Here is a 22,522-nt window from a genome sequence, read left to right as displayed (position 1 = left end):
ATGTAAGTTGTCTGTGTGTGTTGGGAGTTGATCAGTGGGAGAGTTAGCATCTTCGACATTGTCCTTGAGAGAAGATTAGCAGAAATTATTCATTTAAAAGATGCTTACATTTTATAAAAATCCAGAAGCTAAGAAAAATATTGAGCAGCTCATACTCTAGTCCTAAAGCTCAAAATCAAAGGTTCTTAAGCTGGGGTCCACAGACTGTGCTTCAGGCCATCTGTAAATCTCCTGAAACTAGATGCAAAATTTGGTGTGATTTTTACTTTTTTTTGCAGAGAGGATGGGCTGGTTTATAAAAATTTTTAAAGAGTGATCCTTGACCCCAAAAAAGGTTAAGAACTCCAGCCATTAAAGAAAAAAGGAGGGAGGAGGAGGAAGGTGGGGAGAGAGAGGAAGGAGGGAGAAAAAAGAATTCAGGAATCTCATCAATTCTGTCCCAAATCAAATCATCAAATGTATGTGAAATTTGTTCAAGTCACTTATCTGTTAACCTTTATATTTGTATTGAAAGTTAAGAATGGTATGATCATCTTCCTTCCAAAAGCCTCTGAGATTTCAAACTGGTTTAAGTTGCATTTTCAGAGCCCATGGTATATTAGCAAAAAATGTAGATATTACTTAAGTTCATGGGAACTGTTTAGAATAAATGTGTCAAAAAAGTTATTTCTCTAGTATAAATTTCTGATTGTTTTTGTTAAATCCTTCAGAAGTGCCTTCAGTTAAATGGCTATACCATTTGCAGCAAATATAATTTTGTATTGAAAGAAGCTATTTAAAAAGACAAAAGGGTTATACAAAGACAGATTTCTGTATTTTTCAGAATATTGTTTCAACATATAAAAACCCATATAATTCCAATAATAATTATAATGGATTCCTATTCTCACTTAAGAATAGAAAGATTTCAAGTGAAACCCAATTCTTATCATGCTCCCAAAACCCCCAACAAGGGGTTTAGAAATTTTCACTAATATTCCTGTATAATTAATTAGCACATATCTTTCTACACATAAAGGATTGAACTCTGATAGAATCCTCTATCCCTTTTCTGTGTTATGAAAGGCATAAATTAACCTCCCTCCATTCCTAATCTTTTTCATTCTTTATTTTTAATCCCAAAGAGGCATATACATATTGGATTTATTTGCCCTGTAAAACAAGAATTCAGCCATCTTTTCTTTAAGATTGCTCTCAAAATTTAACTCAGCTTCAACTAAATATGTAAATATGCAAAACTCTTCAGTCTAAACATTTCATTAGTTGATAACCTACAAAGGCAGATTATGACATATAAAAATTAAGCAAGAAAATGAGTATTTTACAAACTGTTATAACTTTTGAATAAAAAGTTATTTCTTTAAATGACTACCTTAAATAAAAATTAGCATATTTTGAATCTAAATTAGTCAGGATTTATGGGATTTCTTCTCTTATGAAAATATTTGCCCTCTCAATGCCTCTCAGAGCACATAAAAGCACACACTTACCCCATGTTGCTTGCTGTGGTTATTATATCATTCTCGGATCAAGGCTTATGTGGATTCTGAATTAACTTAAAGGTTATAAAAAGAAGCAGTAGAGGTTTGACTTCCCCGGAAACGAGACTGTCATATGCTAACTAGGCTTTTAAATGAGGAAAACTAGTGTGTCTTCTAATTATATAAGCTCCAGGTCAGATTCTAGCATCAACTAATCAAATAACTGAACTGCACGTAGTTTCAAGGAGTAAAAGAAAGAAAACTGTTTTTAAGAGGAATGACTTTGGTATCTTAGAAAACTGGAAACTTTAGCATTGAAAGTTTATACATCAATTAAAAGGTAAATATCTTTAAAGCAATGTATATATCTTCCTACCTTAAATAATTTGAAGAAAAATATTGGAAAATATTTAATTTGCAGTAAAGCAGATATTTTTCTATATTTTCCAGAAGTTTTGAATTTGTATTATTTGTACTGGTCCCTGAAACATCCTCTCACCTTATCTTAACTTGTCCAATATTTATCTCCTTATAAACTCCAGTTCAATAAAAATATTTAATTCTAAAACCATACCAGTTAATGCTAAGCAATATATCCAGAGATGTCTAATTTTTAAAATATATCTTTGAACACCTAAAAATAGTGTCTTTTGAAATTAAATACAAAGCTATTATTATGACAAACTACCAAGAATACCATTTTAATTTCAATATTTTAAAAGACATTTCAACCCAGATTTATAGTAGTACAACAAAAAATAAAAATAAAAATAAAAAAATTTTGGCAATGATATATTGAGAAATGCAAATTTTCCCAAGATTTTGAGGGAAGAACTATGATACAGAAGTTACCTATTGCATACACCATTTGGGGGGTCAGTTTGGGAAAAATAGTTTCAGCAAAAACAGTAGGATCTTTATTTTAATTTTTGATATGTAGCTGTCATGTACTGTTTTGGTAATTTAAAAATTATTTTATCTAAAAGATATAGCAGCTTTCTAGGCATAGACTATGTGAGCATACACTGATCTACTTTTTTAAAAAATTGAGATATAATTCACCCATGTCAGGGAGAAATAAAATTTCCCCTACCCTTCTAGGCTTTACTGGGTGGTCTAAGAATTACAGATTTGACATGAGACAGAGTAACAGGAGAAAATCAAACAAAAGTTTAATAACATAACATGGGAGAGAATCAGGAAAACTGAGTAACTCACTAAAATGGCTAAAGCCTTCACCTTAAATACCATCTTCAGCTAAAGACAAAAGAGGATATTGAAGGTAATAGTTTGGGGCTTCAGAGGGGAGGAAGACAATTCACGCGGAGATGGAAAAGCAAAAGTTTGGTAAAGAAATGTTTGTGGGGCCATGCTGAGACAGTGAGACAGGAATGAACTTGAAACTCTAGGCCTTGCAGTTTCCCTGCCCCCACCTAGCCTAAAGTCTTTGCAGGTATCTCTGGTATACGTCTATTCTGGGAACAGGTCCTTTATCTAAATTCTTTAGGCAGCTAAGGGGGAGGGAAAAAGAAAGACTTCAGGAGGCTTCTATTTCTTAAAAATAATCACCCTAAATTATTCCTTATGCCAAAGACCCATTTTGGGGTGGTGAATTTTTCTCCAGTACATATGACTTACATAAAACTTCCCTTTTAATATGAACAATTCAGTGATTTTTAGTATTTATAAGGTTGTACAACAAATAATTCTAGACTATTTGCATGACCCCAAAAAGAAACCCAGTGCCTCCCAATTCCTCCATCCCTGGCAACCACTAATCTATTTCCTATCTCTATGGATTTACCTGTTCTGGACGTTTGACATAAAAGGCCATATATTATGTGGCCTTTTGTGACTGGCTTTTTTCACTTAGTACGATGTTTTCAAGTTTATTTATGTAGCAAGTTTATTTATGTTATGTGTCAGTACTTCATTCCTTTTTATGGTGGAATAATATTCCATTGTACAGATTTATTACATTTTATTTATCCATTTGTCAGTTGATGAACATCTAGGCTGTTTCCAGTATTGGGATAATGTGAATAATGCTGCTATAAACACTTGTATATGAGTCAGTTCTCTTGAGTTCATACATAGGAATTGTGGGGTCATATGGTAATTACATGTCAGTTTTTTGAGAAACCATTTTCACAGTGGCTGTGCCATTTTTCATTCCTACCAGAAATGTCTGAGGTTTCCAATTTTTCCACATCCTTGCCAATCTTTGTAATTCTCTTTTTTAATATAGCCATCCTAGTGACTGTGAAGTGGTACCTTATTATGGGTTTAATTTACATTTCCATAAAGAGTAATGATGTTGAGCATCTTTTCATTTGCTTATCAGACACTTCTGTATCTTCTTTGAAGACATGTCTATTTAAAGCCTTTGCCCATTTTTAAATTGGGTTGTCTTTATTTTTTATATATAAAAAAATATATATATATTTATATATATATGAGTTCTGTATATATTCTAGAAACTTTATCAGTATATGATTTACAAATATTTTCTCCCACTCTGTGGACTGTCCTCGTTTTTTGGGTAGTTTCCTTTAACATATAGATATACTTCTTAAAGATGACGAAACTCGGGTACAGGATTGGAAATTGACTTTGTCAAGATCCGAATAGTTTGGCTGCATTTATTAAAATGAGCAAACTCTCAATTAAATCACATAATTTATTTTAAACTAGTTATAAGATAATGAAAAGAAAGTTCAAAAAGGCATAAGTGAGTGATGGTTTTATTGGCAAAATTATAATATGCAGGTCGTGTATGAAGTTATTTCAGATGACAGATTTAGTTGTTTTTCTTACAACTAAAAGCTTCAATTACCACGTTAAAACTTGAATGCAGAATATCTACATGTGGAGCTTTAGTCTCAGGCCTGGAGCAGCTGTGAAATGAAAGTTACCGCACCATTCTAGTCCTTGGATGTCAGTGTATTGTCCTTCACCTTCCACCCTGTAAGAGTGAAAAATAAATCTGTCTGTTAACCAAGACCAAAAATGTACAGTCCAGATATAAAATTGCCCAGCATATTATATACTATGTATGAAGAATTATATCTTTCCACTTTAAACTCTGATTTAAAACCTGGCATCCTGCTTTCATATCCTACAAAAAAAATACTACTATTCCAAACAAATATTGTCATTATACAAATTTTGGTGTCTAAGATTTTAAGATCACATATGTTTAATTTATACAAAACCAAAACAATCAGTCAAAAAATGAAAAGCTTATATTGGTTATCTGGCTTAATTAGTTCATTCATTTATTCAACAAATATTTATGGACCTTTAACTATGTCTGAGGTGCTATGCTCTAAGCTGGTGTTTTCTTGGACTCTTCGGAGTGGTGAAAAATCACTTCACATAACCACATAGACCTTTATCCCATGGGTTAGATTTTTCTCCCTTTATTAATATCAGTGGAAAAAGTTTGTATGTTGTCGTCAAAAACTTGGCATCAGAATACTTTTCTACCCTTCTGAATATGTATCAACTACTTTGTAACAATTAGGTTGCACTTTCAATTTTGGAAGTAATGAAGGGGTAGTTTTATAAATGAAGATGAGCCTCTGGATGGCATGGTGTACTGCTCCGTGTGAGGGTTAAGCTTATAAAGCTGTGCTAATGTTTCCCTTCACTTTCATTTTTCTTACAATCATATGCTTATAAAGGACGACAGTGGGTACATTTTCACAGTTTGAAAATTAACTAATTTTGCTTACATTTTAAAAATTAGCCTAGTAAAAATGTATACACATATCAAGTCAAAATGAAATAAAAAAATTATGAAATTATCCCCAAGGCTGCTTTTTTAAAAAGTTTATCAATGACAAATGGTAACTAGATTTATGGTAGTGATCATTTTTTGTAATGTATAGAAATATCAAATCCCTATGTTGTACGCCAGGTACTAACATGGTGTTGAAGGTCAATTTTACTTCAGAAAACAAACAAACTCATAGAAAAAGAGATCAGATGTGTGGTTGGGGGTGGGGGTGGCGATTGGTTGAAGGTAGTCAAAAGGTACAAACTTCTGGTTATAAGATAAAGAAGTATGAGGGATGTGATGCACATGATAAAAGTAATTAACACTGCTGTATGTTATATAAGAAAGTTAAGAGAGTAAATCCTTAGTTCTTATCACAAGGAAAAAAATATTTTTTTCTTTTTCTTTTGTATCTATGTGAGATGATGGATGCTCACTAAACTTAATTGTGATAATCATTTCATGATGTATGTAAGTCAAATCATTATGCTGTATACCTTGAACTTATACACTGCTGTATGTGAATTATATCTCAAACTGGAAAAAAAATTAAAACAAAAAAAAATTTTATCAGTATATTTCAAGTCAAAATAATTTTGGCCTAAATATTCTCAATAATTGCAATAAGCTTTCCATTTCCAGTATGACTACAAAAAGTTCTATAGGAATAGAGGAGTCAAGAGGAAATAAATGAAAAGTCTAATAAATTAGCACCAAGAATGATATTTTGTTTTAGAGGCTCATGATGGCCTTAGCCTCACATTAACATTTTTTCTTTTCCAAAATATAACATGACAATTCTTATGAAATATATTATAAATGTATTTTAACTAGATACATTACAAAAGGTATTTAGCATTCCCTAAATTTTAAACAAATGTGCCTGAAAAGAATCTTTTAGAACTACAAAGACTTTTTATTTTAAGCTTACCTATTTTCATTGAAATTTCCAGTGTACTTTGCCCCAGTTGGGAATGTGTAAGTCCCCAATCCATGAAACATATTGTCCTTAAAATGTCCTTCATATACTGCTCCAGAAAAATGCTCAAGTCTTCCAAAACCATTCATCTGTTTGTAACAAAGGAAATGACCTCAGTAACCTTCTGTTTCCCTAGAACATTTTAAAAATGTACACATATGTCTATCGTCCACTTAGTTATTATTTAATCTGTCACTGTATCACCCTTTATATGCATAAAATAACATTTTAATCATTGTCCTTTGTATGTATCTCTCTGTGAAGCTCAGCAGGTCAGTGTTTCTGATCTGGGGCACTGGAACATCTTGGGGGTCCATGATGATAATAACAGGAGACCTCAAGATACCTTGAATATATCAAAAATCTTAAAGGACAACCAGTTTAGTTAGCCCAGGAAACAGCACAAGGAAGTTACGTTAAGAACAAAAATGTGTATTTGAGCAGAACCAAAAACATTCTTGTTTCATCACTTACTAGCTGGGCAAGAAACCTGAGCCTGATTTCCCTCAATTGTAAAATAGGAATATAAATGGTATCTAATTCATGAGGACGCTATGAGGATTAAATGAGAAAATTGTGTAATGAGTTAAGTTTGCTCAATGATAGATTACAAAAAAGATGATAATGATGATAATTAGCTCTCTGCATGAATCTAATACTATTCATGTGTTCATATATATTAAATACAATCATTTGTTATTTTTACTGTATGGTCTACTCATGTATTTAAAATTTTTTTTCTTTTTTTTTTATTGAGTTATAGTCAGTTTACAGTGTTGTGTCAATTACTGGTGTACAGCACAATTTTTCAGTCATACATGAATAAACATATATTCATTTTCATATTCTTTTTCACCGTGAGCTACTACAAGATCTTGAATATATTTCCCTGTGCTATACAGTATAAACTTGTTTATCTATTCTATATATACCTGTCAGTGTCTACAAATCTCAAACTCCCACTCTGTCCCTTCCCACCCCCCTACTCATATATATTTTTGATTAATGCTGAAATGCCTGGAATCATTTAACTAATAGAGTTACTTATCCAGTGTCAGTGTTCAAAACAACAATAATACCTTGTCATCTTTCCAGCTTCCTGTGTAGACAGTCCCATTAGGAGTGGTATGAATACCTATTCCATTTCTCTCAAAGACTCCAGAAGATGTTCTTGTACAGTCCCCATCTAAACAAGAGAGAAATACTGAAGATTATAGACGGGAGCCCTGTTTGACTAAGTAATAAAGTATTTATATTCAGGCTTAATCAGAACTGCATCCCTGTGGGTTTCTTTGGCTCTCTAGCACTGGAAACCACTGGGACCAGAGATGAAGGGCTCCATGGACCTAGAAGGCGTGACCACTGAGACCCAAAGGCCGGGAAGACTGGCATATGGGTATGGCTCTCCCATGGGTTTCTAAGGCATACTGTCTACACTTAACATTATCATTTAGATTTAAATCTATTCATTTATTAGTATTTCTAGGTTATTTTATTTAATGGAGTTAATATCTCAGTAGTAGTTTTATAAGTGTGACAGTCTCAGTTTTGTACTCTTAAGCTATTTTAGTCTATATAGAAAGTACTTGAAATGTATGCTTACCATACTTGTCTCCATTTGGAAATACAAAGTTTATCTTAAATACTTCTGGAGCTGTTTTAAAAGATTTAAGAAAAGTCACACAAATGTAAATATTTTTATGTCAGAAGACCTATAACAAATGTGCTTTAAGAGCTAACCAAATAGACTCCCTTCATATGATCACAAGCATATCATGATTACTTGGTATTTCCATAGTCTAGTGTAGGGTCCTGAGGAAATAAATAATTTTGTCTAGATGATCTATTTTTATGTATTTGTTTATTATAACAGCTTTGTTAATATTTAATTCTCATACCACAAGACTTATCCTTTAAAAGTATACAAAATGCAAATTTTTTAAAGGCATATTCAGAGTTGTGCAACTGTCACCACAATCTAATTTTGGAATATTTTAATCACCCCCCCCAAAAGAAATCCTGTAAACATTAGCAGTTAATCTCCATTACCCTAATTGCCCCCTACCCTCTTCCCCAGCCCCTGGCAACCACCGATCTACTCTCTGTCTCCATATACTGGTGTATTCTGGACATTTCATAGAAATAGAGTCAAACAATATGTGGTCCTTTGTGATTAGCTTACTTAGCATGTTTTCAGGGTCCATCCATGTTGTGGCATGTATCAGTACTTCAACATTTTTATTGCTGAATAGTCCATTGTATAAAAATAACACATTTTGTCTATCCATTCATCAGTTGATGGACAGTTGGGTTGTTTTCAGTTTGGGGTGTCAGGAATAATGCTGCTGTGAACATTCATGTGTAAGTTTTTATTTCTCTTAGAGTAGCCTATATATGATCTATTGACTGTCTCACAGGTATGGTGGAGTGAGCAATCTTTGATTTGACAGTAGGAGGAAATAGAAAATAAAGAGAGTGAGGAGATGTGGAAGTAGGGAGGGGGATCCAAACAGAATGAGACTGAAATGGAGACCAGGTGAAAAAGGGAAAAAGAAAACCACAGGACTGGAGAGGTAGGGGGGTGTGTGGAACCTATGCCTCAGAGCCCTGGGACACTTAGTGGACTAAAACATTAGAAACTTAATTTTTTCCAATACTGAAGAAAACATATGTGGAGAAGATAAGTAAACAATAGTCTAATAGAGTGTTACTTGAAGTGAGGCTCATTCATGAGAAACCTCTGGGATGCCTTACAAGTTCCTAGGCCCTACCTGACACCACTGAATCAGAGTCTCTGTGGGTGGGCCAAGAGAACTGATCTTTTTTAATTTAAAAATTAATCTGAGTGCCAGTTGAGAAGGCTGGAAGTTCATCTCCTTTGAGGAAACAGTTAATAACACAATAGGCAGAGGACTTTAAAATAAGAGAGAAAAGGAGGGTATAGCAGCCTTGAGACAGGGACAAATGCTTATGAAAAATAATCAATTAGCAATGTAATTGTTGAAATAAAACTCCTTAGAAGAGCTGAATAGCAGAATAGATACCATTTAAAAGTAAATCAGTGAACTGGAATACAAGGTTGAAAATTTTTCTCAGAGAGAGGCATAAAGGAAGACAGAGGAATCACCTGCAAAGCCTTTCTTATCTCCCCTCACCCTCAGACTCTTCTAGGAGCCCCCACAACACTCTGGGCCTGTCCCTACTGTAGTACTTAGGGCCTTATTAAAACAGAGCTTTTGTGCCAGAGTCCCCTCTCAGACCCACTCCTCTGGGTCAGGATGACGGATTAGTCAAATCTCTTCTCACCCTAGTGTCCAGCTCAGTGCTTAGTACCTACTGGTAGGAACTGAATGTCTAGTGAATGAGTGGCACTTGGGAAGCAATCGTTAAATGTTTACTAAGCAGAGCACTAAACGTGATCAAACCAGAAACCAGCTGTTTTCAATTGCCCTTAAATGGTTCCACGTTAGAAACTTTGGAATGTTAGACTTACAGGGAGGCAACCTAAGACAGACTGGCCAGAGAGGAAACCGAAACCAGAGAGGCTGACACTTGCCTAAGGTGTCACAACAGCGGATCTGCGGCCGAATGAGAGCTAGAATCCAGGTCTCCAGATTCGCACACTAGGGACATTCCGCGTCCCCACTGCACTTGCAGTGTAGACGCTGAGGAAATACATCGCACTGGTATCGGAGTTGCCCGGGGAGGAGCTCCGGCTCAGTGTGAGTTTTACTTAACGGGGCCTTTCCTGTCCGGGGCTTTGGGAGGACAGGACACTCACTTGACACACAGGTGCCGGAGAGACTTTCTGGTGTCTGTGATTCCCCCTGGGCCGCCAGCTCTGCGTCCTGGAGAGAACGAAGCCGTAGCACTCGGCCCCGGTGCGACTCGGTTGCTAGGGAAACCAGGCACCTCTCCCCCGGAAGCGGAAAGGCAGGGCCCGAGGTTGAGCCAATCAGAAGGCGCCAGGGCTGTGCGGCTGCGGCTGGGCCGCTGCGGAGCCGCTCCAGGTGAGGTCCGGGTGGGTGGCGGCGACCAGGCGCGGCGCCTTGTCGGTGAGCCCTGGGTTCTGACAGCCACTCAGGGAAGAAGCGCTGCGAGCCTGGGACGGCCTCCCCTTCTGCGGGCAAGGGACGTATGTCTGTGTGCGTGGTCTGCGCGTCGCCCAGGTTATCAGCGTGCGGACCCTTCTACCGCCTCCCTCTCCCGGGGTGGGTAGGGTCTGAGGAGCCTGCCGGCCCAGTGGGATCCAACCTCTCTGGCTAGGGTCGGTGAGTCTGGACCAGCAGGATCCCAGTCTCTGGGACCGAGCCAGGCAAGGGTCGGCAGCTGAGGCTGTTCACGCTCAGGCTGGGGGTGGGGGAGCTGAATTCAGCCTCGGAGCGGGATGAAGTGTTGGATTGGAGGGGCTCAGGCTTCGTTTCCTGTTTCTGTGTCCACCTCTAATTGGTGGCTTTTTAGGGAGAGGACTGGCTACGATGTATGCTGGAAGAAGGCACTGGGTCTGGGTATCTGCATGGACCTGGATATATGAGGGTCAGTCAGAGATTTGCCTGGGAGGAGAGTGGTGTGTAGTCAGTTTTCACTGCTTTTCCTGGGAGCCAAAGTTGGGTGTGAAACAAAGGATACTCTTCCAGCCAAACATAGGTCCCTGTGTCCAGGTTAAGCAAAGATAGTTGATATCTTACCAGCCTAAATGAAATAGAATGGTGGAATCTATCCATGTGAATTATACAACCTGATCCCAGTTTACTGGAAAATGCTGGGGGGAGAGTCTTATTGGATACAGCCCACAAGTCTTTATTCAAAATTTTGAGAGCAGATCTCAGATCAAGTTGTAAAGATAACGTTTTGTGGATTGGTGAGACAAGTTGTTGATCGCTCTTTAGGCCAGCTTGCTGTGGCTTGCTCTGGTTGGCTGGACATTCTTCTTTAAGAATCAGAGCAAAATATCTTCTTGCTTATTTCTAATGTCTCTTACTACACAAACTTATGGGGGCTGGACAGGTTTTGTGATGAAGTTCTGATCTTTCTGTTTGATTTGTATTCCTTTCTCTTTTCTGATTTTTTGGAAATAACAGGTAGTTATTTGATGCACTACTTTACAGAATTGAGTTTAACCCCCCCCCCCCTTTTTTTGGTCTCCTGTTGAGCTTTTAATGACCTTACATTGTTGTAAGTATATGTACTACTGTATTTACAGAAGAATTTGAGATATTGGACTTCTTTCTTACGATGTTCTTACCTAGGAGAATATGGAGTCAGAGGAAGCTTGTAGTGATGGGGTTTTAAATTTGATTGAAAGAGTGTACTAGTCATATTTTAAATTTTCTATAGTTTATGATGTTTTGACATCTTGTGGGCCTAACTGGCCAGGAAGAAACTACCATTCCAGGAGTTAGCTAATTAACAGTTCACAGGTGAACATGCGTTTCATATGCAAACCAACCAGTCCTACATCTTTACTTCCAACCACCTTCTTTGTCATAAGCCAATAGTTTCTGCCTGAAATCAACCTCGGGCCAGGTACCGGGCAACTAGGAATAGCCCCTGTGCCTCAGAGTCTGTGGGAATTACTCAGACTAACCAATCCTAAACTGTTTACCCTGTCTTGCCTCGCCTTTCCTCTGGAAACCCCAAGAAAGACCATGGCCTGTGCCTTCCCCTTGTTCCGTTCTGCCTCTTAACTGACACTGGTGCTTCCCCCTGTGGTCCACCATGGCACGGCATGCATCTTGTTTCTAGGGGAGCTGTAAGGAACATTAAACTTTTCTTTCAGTGGTATTGTTCTCTTTGTCGGCACTCAGTTACCTTTATAAATTAAGATCCGGATACAAATCAAAGGGGGATGGGGCTGGCTTAACACTAAATTTTGAATTGAAGATATGAAGTACATACTTGACGGGTAAGAGGCAGGTATGGTGGAAAGAATTTCAGCTTTGGAGTCAAATGAATTGTTTCAAACTCTGGCTCCAGACTTTGCTTCTATAGTTGGTGATATTAGACGCATATAATTTATCTGTACTCTGGTTTCCTCCTCTACAAAATACAGAAAATATTTACCTTATAGGAGTTTTAGAGAATTAAGTGAAATAATATTACCTTTTCCCTCAATGTAGACTTGTATATCCAACTACCTTCTACATATCTCCACTTGAATATGTAAAAGACATCTCAAAGATACCTGTTTTGAACTTGTGGCACTCCCCATATCTTTTCCTCCCCAATACTCCCATTCTGATCCCATGGCTGAGCACAGAAACCCTATTCACATAGTTAACCTAGGCCCTAAAATCTTACATTTTAGCTCTATTAACATTTTTTGCTTTAAAGTTTGTTTTGTCTGATATTAGCATAGCCGCTCCAGCTTTCTTGTGGTTGCTCTTTGCATAATTTGTCTTTCTATCCTTTTACTTTTCATTTATTTATATCTTTGAATTTAAAGTGATCATGTTTTTATACAGTCTGATAATTTGTCTTTTGATTGAATTGTTTAATCAGTTCACATTTAATGTTGTTATTGATATAGTGGGATTTACATTTGCCATTCTACTTTTTGTTGTCTATATGTCTCATGTCTATTTTGTTTCTGTGTTTTTACTGCTTTCTTTTGCATTAAGTCATTAAATGAATGTTTTCTAATGCAGTATTTTAATTTTTTTAATGATTTTTTTTCCCACTGTTTTTGAGTTTTGGGTTTGTTTTTTAGTGACTGCTCTAGGATTTATCATATACAGCTTAGCACATCAGAATCAGCTTCACATTTATACTAGCTCAATTTCGGTAACATACACAAATGTTACTCTCATATAGTTGTATTCCTTTCCCTTCCATTTTAGGACATTATTGTTACACATATTACATCTATTAATGTTATAAATGCAAAAATACATTTGTTATAGTTACTATTTTACCATCCGTAGTCACTTTCTTAGCCCAATACAACTATACTCCCACTGACCTGCTTTGTGCTGTTTTTAGCAAATATGTTACATTTGTAAATATTATAGGCCCAATATTACTTCATATACATATTATTTTATACAATTGCTTTTTAAATTGGTTATGCAAAGAAAGGAAAAAGTTATGCATTTACACTTTTTTTGGTAATTATGTAATTACCTTTACTGGTGCTCCTTTTTTGTGGATTCAGATTATCATCTAGGGTTACTTTAGCTTGAAGAACTTCCTTTAGTATTTTTTTTTGTAAAGCAGATCTGCTGTCAACAAATTTTCTCCTCTTATCTGGGAAAGTTTTAACTTCACCTTCATTCTTAAAAGATAGCTTTTCTGAATATAGGATTCTTAGCTGACAGTGTTTTTCTTTGAGTACTTTGAATGTATTATGTCACTGCCTTCCAGCCTCCATTGTTTCTGCCAGAAAGCCAGCTATTAATCTTATTGGGGTTACACCTGTAAGTGACAAGTTGTTTTTCTCTTTCTGCTTTCAAGAGTTCTCCTTATCTTTAACTTTCAACATTTTCACTGTAATGTGCCTTTGTATTTATCCTACTTGGAGTCTTTTGAGTTTCCTGGATGTGTAGGTGGTTGTCTTTCAGTTAATTTGAGAGATGTTCTGCCATTATTTCTTTGAATTTTTTTTGCTCTTTTCTCTTTCTCTCCTATCACTCTGGTGCTCCTGTTATGTGAACTGTTAACTTTGGGCTTAGTTTGAGTGTAGTTAGTTTGTCTTAGTTTGGGCTTAGTTTGTTCTTTCTAGTTCGTTGAAGAGTAAATTTAGGTTGTTTGTATGAGATCCTTTCTTTTCCTTAATGTAGTCATCTCTTCTCAACCTGAATTTTTTAAACCCTATACCACACCTAACCAAGTCCAAGTGTAGGATTGAGTTGTAGGCATGTGTATTTTGAAACTTCTCCTTGTGTTTCTGTTACATATCCTGGTTAAGAAATCTGTGTCAGAGAAAGTCACTAAATATTAATCATGAGGGGGATGTGCTCGTAAATATTTTGTGAAGCAGTTTAACTATGCGTCCCCTAAATTGGCCCTTTTAAAGTAAGCATTTTCTTTTTTTTTTTCTTTAAAATAGGCTATATCCATAACTTTGACAAACAAAGGATTATTATACTTGTCTAGTTTAATGATGTCTATATCCCTTTTTTTTTCTTGCAGGTGAAAATGAGTTCTTCAGTGAGAAGAAAAGGCAAGCCAGGCAAAGGAGGTGGAAAGGGGTCTTCTAGAGGAGGAAGAGGAGGCAGGAGTCATGCTAATAAATCTCACGGGGGTGGCAGTGGTGGCGGTGGAATTGGTGGCAATAGAAAGGCGTCAAGTAGAATTTGGGATGATGGAGATGATTTTTGTATCTTCAGTGAATCAAGGCGCTCATCCAGGTAATTACACGTTTTGAATGTTCAAATTTGCAAACAATATCAGTTCCTAATCTGTGGGACAACAGGTGGCTAAGAGAAGAGGGGGGATGCCAAGTAATTCTGGTCAAATTGATTGCCCCTCTTGTTTTAAAACCTTCCAGCCCCCTTCTCTGTAACCTTTTATAAAGATATAATGGCAAATAACAGCGAGGGTTGAAATCTGAAATTAACTTTAACTTCTGTAAGACACTGTGAATTGAACATTATTGTGAATTATTGTAATTAATATTACCAGGAAAGTAAATATTGGAAATGGTGAAAGTGATGACAATTATTTTAAGTATTTCTTAGGTATTGTAATTTGAAGTTCCCAAAATGGGACTTGACTGTACCCTGTCTGTCTGGTTGATTAATTATCTATTTTCCAACCAGATCAGCCAGATCTTCACTGGAGCTTCATGTGATGACCAGTGATAGATGTCATATCCAGGTTTCTCTCATATTCAACTTTTAATTAGTGAAGAAATTCTGATGATTCTAATGAAAGTAACGATTTCATTACTGCACGTTATGCAATATAAGTATAAAATTCTTGTGTCTCAAATTGCACTGCAAGCTGTTTACTGGAATTTTTAGAGATGGAGAGCCTTCTTTAAAGCTATGTATACACACATTCTTTTGTGGGAATAATTCCCACCTAAATATTAGTTAGAAAGGGAATATAGGTGAGTGCTAAAGTTAACTGCATCATACATCCTTTTAACTTAAATGAATTCAATTATATGGATTCAGAACAAAGAAAAAGAAGAACAAATAGTATTTAAGTAGTTTAAAATTCACTAAATGAATCTGGGCCTTCCAGTGAGCAGGATATGGAGAGAGGAGTGTGCTAGTCCCTCAGGCAATCTAAGTTTTAAGTGCTTTTTCTAGTTTAAACCTCTTGATGCACTGAGTGTGTGATACTGATGTTTAAATATATGTTTCTTAAATGTGATCTCTACCAAATACTTCATTTGGTGTGCAACCAGAGAATCTACACTTTTTTCCATTCTAAATGAAAAATGGTCATTTTGGATATACTGAGAGATCATATATCAGTCTCAAACTTGACACCTTTTTAAGGAATCTTCCAGAATAATTTAAAACTATATTTTCACCTTAGCTGCTCACTTAAGAACCTAACTACTGAGTTAGATGCAGCTCTGTTCTTTCTGAAAACATTAACCTTACAGGTTCTTAGAGACTTAGATGTTCATTCATGCAGCAAATATTTACTCAGTGCCTACTATGCACCAGGTACTGTTTTAAGGACCAGGGTTACAACAATGAATAAAATACTGTCCTTGTCTTCATGGAGGGAGGTTGGAGATATTAAGACCATAAGCAAAGGTATAATGATATGTCAGGTGGCAAGTGCTATGGAGAAAAATAAAGGAGGGTAAAAGAGATAGAAAATACCAAAATAGGTTGATGGTACTTTTAAATGGTTGCTGTTTTCTGTAAAGTGATCGGAAAAGACGTCTCTAATGCTGTATCATTTGAGCAGGGACAAGAAGGAAGTGGAGGACTAAGCTGTGAAGCTTTCTGAGGGAAGAGGGAACAGCAAGTGCATGTTCCTAAGGCGGGAGTGTGCTTGGAGGATGCAGGACATGACAAGGAAGCCATGTGGCTAGCGTGGATGGCTGAGAAGAGTTAGGCAGTTGGATTCAAGAGGCTATTCTGTATATCTTATAGGCCATTAGAAGGAACGACTTTGTTTTGTTTTTGTTTTATTTTTGAAGTTTTAAAAGTCATGTTTATTGAAGTATAATTTGCAATCAGTAAAACTCACCCCAAAATTTGACAAATGCAGTCACCACCGTAATCAGGGTGTACAAAAGTTCTTCAAAACTCGCCCATGCCCTTTGTAACAAACTCTTCCCTGATCCTTAGGAATCCATTGATCTGTTTTCTGTCGAAGGGGTCAGATTTAATCATTACAATGATTTATTATTTAAAAAGCCCTGCAAGCGCATAGAAGCAAGTTTTTAAAAGGATACTTTGGAACATATAATCTTTAGAATAGTCAAAAGAATGAGATTTTAAAATAACCTTTGAAAATTAGGCTGGGCTGGAGAAGTAACTGTATGGGTGCTCTATGAATAAATGCTATTTAGAGCTATGAGACTGGATGAGATAGGATATGGAGAAGAGGTCTGAACTTTGAGCCCTGGGGCACTCTAGGCTTTACAGCTGAGAGAGATTAGGAGGATCAGACACAGTGGATTGAGGAGTTTGCCAGTGAAGTAGGAGGAAAACTAAAAGCATGATTTCTGGAAGTCAAGGAAGAAAGGTGTTTAAAAGGGGAGTATCCGATCAGGTGGGGTTGGATACTTGAAGGAGATATGCAAATTGTATTAAAAATGCTTCTGATAGGTCAAGAGAAATGTGTTCTGACAATTGTCTGCTGGATTTGGCAATGTGGGTAGCATGGGTAACCTGGACAGGAGCCGTTTGGTTTGGTATAGTTGGTGTGGAGGAAACTGTGAGTGTGTTTCAGAGAGAAGACGAAAGAAAACGGAAACAAAGACAGTGGTTTAGATAACCCTTTTGAGGAGTTTTGCTATAAAGGGCAGGGGAAGAAGGAGAGAGAGGACAAGAGCTTGATGGGGATGTGCAGTCAAATGGAGGATTTTGTTTGTTTGTTTAAGATGGTAGATGTTATGTAGCATGTCTGTATGCAGATGTGAATGATCCAAAGGAGAATGAAGAATTGCTGTTGTAAAGGGGGGGATAAGTGCTGGAATGATTTCCTTGAGGAGATTAAAGAGATTGGGATACAATGTACAAACAAAAGGACCAACTTTAGGATCGGGAATGGTTCATCCTTAGTAACAGGAAGGAAAGCAAAGGATAGGGCTGTACAAATAAGCGGTGGATGGAATAGGAGCATATGGAAGTTTTTACTAATCATGAGGAAACAATTAGACCAATCTGCATTGTGAGAATGTGCGTGACCACTTCAAAAAAGCCAGTGTCAGGAAATAGGTGGGGGAACTATTCTAAATTAAAGGCGTTTGGGAAAAAAAAAAAAAGACAGCTAAATGTCATTTTTAATTAGGTACTCAATCAGAAAATCTGTAGAGGATATGATTGAGACAGGAACTTTGAATATGGATTACATATTGGATGATATCAATATAAAATACCTTGTGAGTGATAATAGTATTGTGGTTATATGAAAGTGTATCTCTGTTCTTAGGAAATAACATGCTCCAGTATTTAAGAGTGAATATGATGTCTGCAGCTTGCATTCAGATGGTTCAGCAGAATGTGTATGAGGGGGCATATACACAGGCATATGTGTGTGTGTGGAGAGAGAAATAAGAGAAGGGCAAAATGTGTGTGTGCATGCAAGTATGGCAAATATTAACAATCGGTGAATCTGGGTAAATGCTGTTCATTTCTGTAGATTTGAAATTTTTTGAAACGAAAAGAGAAAATGATGAATTTGGGGTAACATTTCTTTTCAGAAGTTGGAACTATGTGGTTAAAAACCACAGTCTATTCTGTTTTCTCCTTTCCAACACAGTTTGCAAGGGTAAATGTGTAGTTCTTTTTCAAGTCTCAATATTATGTTGGATTTTAAATATAGAGAAAGTTTCTGCCATTTCCTTGGGTTTGTGAAAATTTATAATAAAACATGTCAAGTGAAAAAAAGAAAAATTCAGTGAATAAAGTTAAACTTTAGAACTGATTTTTGTTTTAAATATTAAAAATTATCCCTAAGAAAATCTAAAAATCAAAAAAGATTTAAATAAATAAATGATATGAAATAAATTCTGATACCTCCGTATCTATATGTAACCATTTAAAAATTATATTGTAGGAAAATATTTAATTTGGGGGAAATGTCAGTTTTATTTTGATAAGGAAATAAGGTAGATTATAAAAGATTATATATGCTGTACAATTTTATAAAAAGTATTTTGTGAAAAAGAATATGATTTAAGATGACTTCGGTATTCCTCTTTGTTCTTTACTTTTCTACAATGAACATGTATTATTTTTGTAATCAGGATAGAATAATAATTTAGGTAAATATTTCAGAAATGGGTCCTAATATTCACAAGATGGGACTCTTGGTTGTTTTCAGATCAAGTACCTCAAATAGGGTGAAATATATACTCTTTGTAGTAGCATATTTCTTCTGAGAGTCCAGTATGTGCAGAAGGGGTCATCATAGCATTGCTTTCTCCAGAGGATTCTTGAGTAAATGAAGCCAGATTTAATGGTTAAGAATCTGATCAGGTTTTTTCCCAGCAGTTCCATTATAATGAAGTCTCATAAATACTGTAGAAAAGGGAGAATCTCTTCATATTCATTGTCATCTTTTGTAAGATACTTGACAATCTAGTCGTGTTGTACATATTTGGGGATCCTGAGGAGAGTGTAAAACTTCTGATCACAGGTAAATGTGTAATTTTGTTCTTGTGTCCTTTGCAGACCGAGCAACAGTAGTGTGAGAAGAGATACATGCCCCAAATGGAAGCCTGACTCCAAAGTGCCCCTTCAGACTCTGCACATGACTTCTGAGAATCAAGAAAAAGTGAAAGCTCTTCTCCGAGATCTGCAGGAACAAGATGCGGATGCTGGATCTGAGTAAGTTATTTTACTTGAGTAAATTGTTATATTGAGGAAGATGAATTGGCAGTGGGAAGGCCCTGTGTGTCTTTGGAATACTGTATCAATACTGATCCTGTTGAGGCTGTGTAATTAGTTGAAAGTGAGAAATACAAGAATAATTATTCAGCAGCAGTTTCAGAGTGAGTTTGTTTTGCAATATCTGTGAGCAGTAGTACAGATTGCCTTTTCATCTTTATTTTTTCTAGGACAGTTGCTAATATGAATTCAGTAGTTACTGTATTGATAATCCTCCAAATAAAACCTTGCAGTGAACAAGTAGAAGTATTGTTCTAGGAGCAAATACTGAGTTAATCAGAAAGTCTTATTATTTCTCATAAAAGAGAAAGAGTTTTTAGTCTTTTGGCTATTTTGTTTTGTGATTTCAGATGGAGAAGTTAATTCTTTCCATTTGCCAAAATGAATAGTCAGTGATGAATAGCTCGATTTCCATCCTGTCCTATAAATTTCTTATCTGTCTTAGAATTAGGAAAGGTGATTATACAGCAAAGCAAAAAATTAGCAATGGTTTTTATGAATGAGAAGAGAGAGGATAGCCAGGGCTTCTGTGGTTAAGAACACAGGCCCTGGGTCAGACTGCCTTGGTTAAAATCTCTAGTTGCTCTTTACTGCTCTCTTCCACAGTTACTAATCTTAAGTTTTAGTTGGTCATCTGAAAAAATGGAGATTCCAATTGTGTCTGGCTGGATTATTGGGAAGATTTCCCAAGAGATAATACATATAAAACATTTAACATAGTACCTGGAAGGTAATAAATGCTGTTAATTGTCAAGATATAAATTAATAGATTAATAAAAGATTAAATCAGTGACTGAATAATGTGGCCAGGGTCCTATGTCCTTTGGCTCCTTGAATTGAATTCTTACTAAATTTTTCTTTGACATAAGTAGAGATTAATATATGATGTATAAAAATGTTACTCTTTCCAGAAGAGGCATTTCTGGGGAGGAGGAAGATGACGAGCCTGACTGCGATGAGGAGCAGTACTGGTCTGCTGGACGAGAAGCTTCCCTTGTTCCCGACCCTGATCCTTTGGAATGTGCTGGCTCAGGCCTGGTAGAGCCTCATAGTCCAGAATTTACAGTCTCAACATTTGCAGTGCAGAAACTTTCCAGGTTTGCTTTCATCATTTATGGGAAAATTAAAGGAAACTGAAATTGCATTATAAACCCTGCTACCTCTGCTTGAATGTTTTCCTGTTGTGTGGGTTCCAGCAGTACCGGTATGCCCTACTGTCCTCTCTTTTAGGATAGGGAGAGTAATGAGGAGTTAGTATGATCAGGGATACTCGTTAAAAATGCAAACCCTGCCGAAGTATAGTTACAACTTCACATAAATGAATTTAAATGAATTTCTCTTCTGTGGTTTGATATCACTCAATCTTTTTTGGTCATGTTTCACACTTGACAGATACGGTTTCAACATTGAACGCTGTCAGGCAGCCCTGAGGATTTGTGATGGAGATGTGGGGGCATCGCTGGAACATCTATTCACCCAGTGTTTTTCAGAGACATTTGGAGAGAGGATGAAGATCTCTGAGGCAGTTGCGCGTATAAGCTTGGATGAGTGCGTGGAACAGCGACAGGAAGAGGCATTTGCTCTCAAGTCAATCTGCGGAGAAAAATTTATAGAAAGAATTCAGAACAGAGTCTGGACCATTGGATTAGAACTGGAGTATTTGACGAGTAAATTCTGCAAATCCAAGCGAAAGGAAAGTACCAGAACTATACAGGAGACTTCACTTGAAATCTGTAAATTTTACCTCAAAGGAAATTGTAAATTTGGATCAAAATGCAAATTCAAACATGAAGTGCCACCAAATCAAATTGTCGGGAGAGTGGAAAGAAGTGTAGATGATTCTCACCTTAATGCTAATGAAGATGCACCTTTTTTATATGAACTTGAAATTCGATTTTCTAAAGACCACAAATACCCCTACCAAGCTCCTCTTGTGGCATTTTATTCCACCAATGAGAATCTACCTCTGGCTTGTCGTTTACATATTTCTGAGTTCCTTTATGGCAAGGCCTTGACATTTGCAGAAACTTCAGAACCTGCTGTATATTCTTTGATAACCCTTTTAGAGGAAGAATCAGAAATAGCCAAGTTACTAACAAATACCCATCACAAGTACAGTCTCCCTCCTGTGAACTTTCTTCCAGTATCCTCTGGGACCAGAGTAAACAATCCTGTCTGTTGTAAACCAGCGATTCCAAGTAATTCTATTGTTTCAAATCAAATTCCAGAAGGTAGGTAAGGCATTGAGCAGGTGAAGGGTGTTGTGGAGGAGGGCATTTGGAATGATGGATTAAAGAAGGCAGGGGTTCTGAGGGATAGTCTGGGATCTCCCAGTGATCTGAGGCAAGTCGTTTTCCTCAATCTATGGGCAAAAACGAATAAGAATCTGCTGAACTATGGCCTGACGTTAATTGTAAGGCCCAGTTGTGTCACTGTGTTCAGGCTCCATGAATTGAAAGTTTGTAGTGATGTATAAGTCTATTCTAACAGTTGAGGGCTGGAAGAACCTTAAAGCATCCTTCCAGAAAATCTATTTCATGGAATCCATTTGGTTTCATATGTTTATTTCTGATACTAAATACGGGATTACTTTCAAATGAGTTTTTAGAGATACTTCTCTTTCTATACCAGAATCCATACCCTCCTGCATTTAGTGCGCCAGACCCCCACAATTCCTTAAGGAAGGGCTCTCTTTATGAATCCCTGAATCTTCAAATAGAGAAACGTGTGTACAAGCCTCTGCCTTTCTTTAGATCATGGCTTGCTGTGCAGACTCATATACCACAAGTAACCCCCCTTTCAAAGTTCATCAAAGGGATCTTATTATTTGTCATTTTTCTTTCAGAGAAACAAGTTTTTATTATTTCCCAAGATCTCCTAAGTAAGTGTCAATAGGTAGAGAATAATGAAATGCACTGAAATGTGGATGCTGGACAGCTGTTTGGGTTCACTCACAGGTCCCTTAACTCCCAAATTACAGCTAGTTCTAGCACATGGGATTCACATATGTTCCTCAAGAAATGACAAACTCTGTGTCATGGACTTTTAAAAAGAATAACAGCTTTATCAAGATATAAAATTCACCCTTTTAAAGTGTACACTTCAGTGGTTTTTAGTATATTGACAGAGTTGTGCAACCATGACCAATGTCTAATTCCAGAGCATTTTCATCACCCCAAAAAGATACCCTGTAACTGTTAGCAAGTCACTCCTCATTTCTCCCTTCCCTGAACCCCTAAAAACCATGAGTCTA

The 22,522-nt window shown here is 36.6% G+C and overlaps 2 protein-coding genes across 5 annotated transcripts in view; one reads left to right on the top strand and one right to left on the bottom strand.

Moving 5' to 3' along the window:
* Positions 1–4,209: 4,209 nt before the first annotated feature.
* MORN2 (MORN repeat containing 2) lies at positions 4,210–11,961 on the bottom strand. Its single transcript, XM_010967675.3, has 6 exons — positions 11,847–11,961; positions 10,023–10,361; positions 7,845–7,895; positions 7,321–7,427; positions 6,194–6,330; positions 4,210–4,446 (listed from the first exon to the last, which is right to left on the bottom strand). The coding sequence occupies exons 1-6, from the start codon at positions 11,959–11,961 to the stop codon at positions 4,344–4,346; spliced, it is 852 nt and encodes a 283-aa protein (XP_010965977.2). The 3' UTR covers positions 4,210–4,343.
* Positions 10,193–22,522, top strand: part of DHX57 (DExH-box helicase 57) — a 45,570-nt gene continuing 33,240 nt past the window's right edge. For 3 of the 4 annotated variants that reach the window (XR_012511875.1, XM_074378744.1, XM_074378746.1), the window contains exons 1-5: positions 10,193–10,251; positions 14,372–14,589; positions 19,054–19,209; positions 20,181–20,366; positions 20,662–21,500. Coding sequence is in view for 3 of the 4 variants with exons in the window: in XM_074378744.1 (XP_074234845.1) it covers positions 14,378–14,589; positions 19,054–19,209; positions 20,181–20,366; positions 20,662–21,500 (1,393 nt within the window). In the remaining variant the exon portion in view is untranslated. Of the gene's footprint in view, positions 10,252–10,372; positions 10,513–14,371; positions 14,590–19,053; positions 19,210–20,180; positions 20,367–20,661; positions 21,501–22,522 lie in introns of those variants that run through there. The other variant, XM_010967673.3, reaches the window with a different exon arrangement.

This window comes from Camelus bactrianus, chromosome 15, assembly GCF_048773025.1.
Source record: "Camelus bactrianus isolate YW-2024 breed Bactrian camel chromosome 15, ASM4877302v1, whole genome shotgun sequence".
Taxonomy (NCBI): domain Eukaryota; kingdom Metazoa; phylum Chordata; class Mammalia; order Artiodactyla; family Camelidae; genus Camelus; species Camelus bactrianus.
This window is presented reverse-complemented; position numbering and strand designations above follow the sequence as displayed.

What these genes read in the sequence shown, in the direction of transcription:
- MORN2 (XM_010967675.3), bottom strand. Translation starts at nt 11,961, where the DNA reads ATGGTGGACCACAGGGGGAAGCACCAGTGTCAGTTAAGAGGCAGAACG. An exon ending in CTCCGGCACCTGTGTGTCAA is followed by an intron (nt 7,896 to 10,022) that starts GTGAGTGTCCTG and finishes CTTTTAAAACAG; the next exon opens with CTCCAGAAGTATTTAAGATA. An exon ending in GAAGCTGGAAAGATGACAAG is followed by an intron (nt 6,331 to 7,320) that starts GTATTATTGTTG and finishes TGTTACAAACAG; the next exon opens with ATGAATGGTTTTGGAAGACT.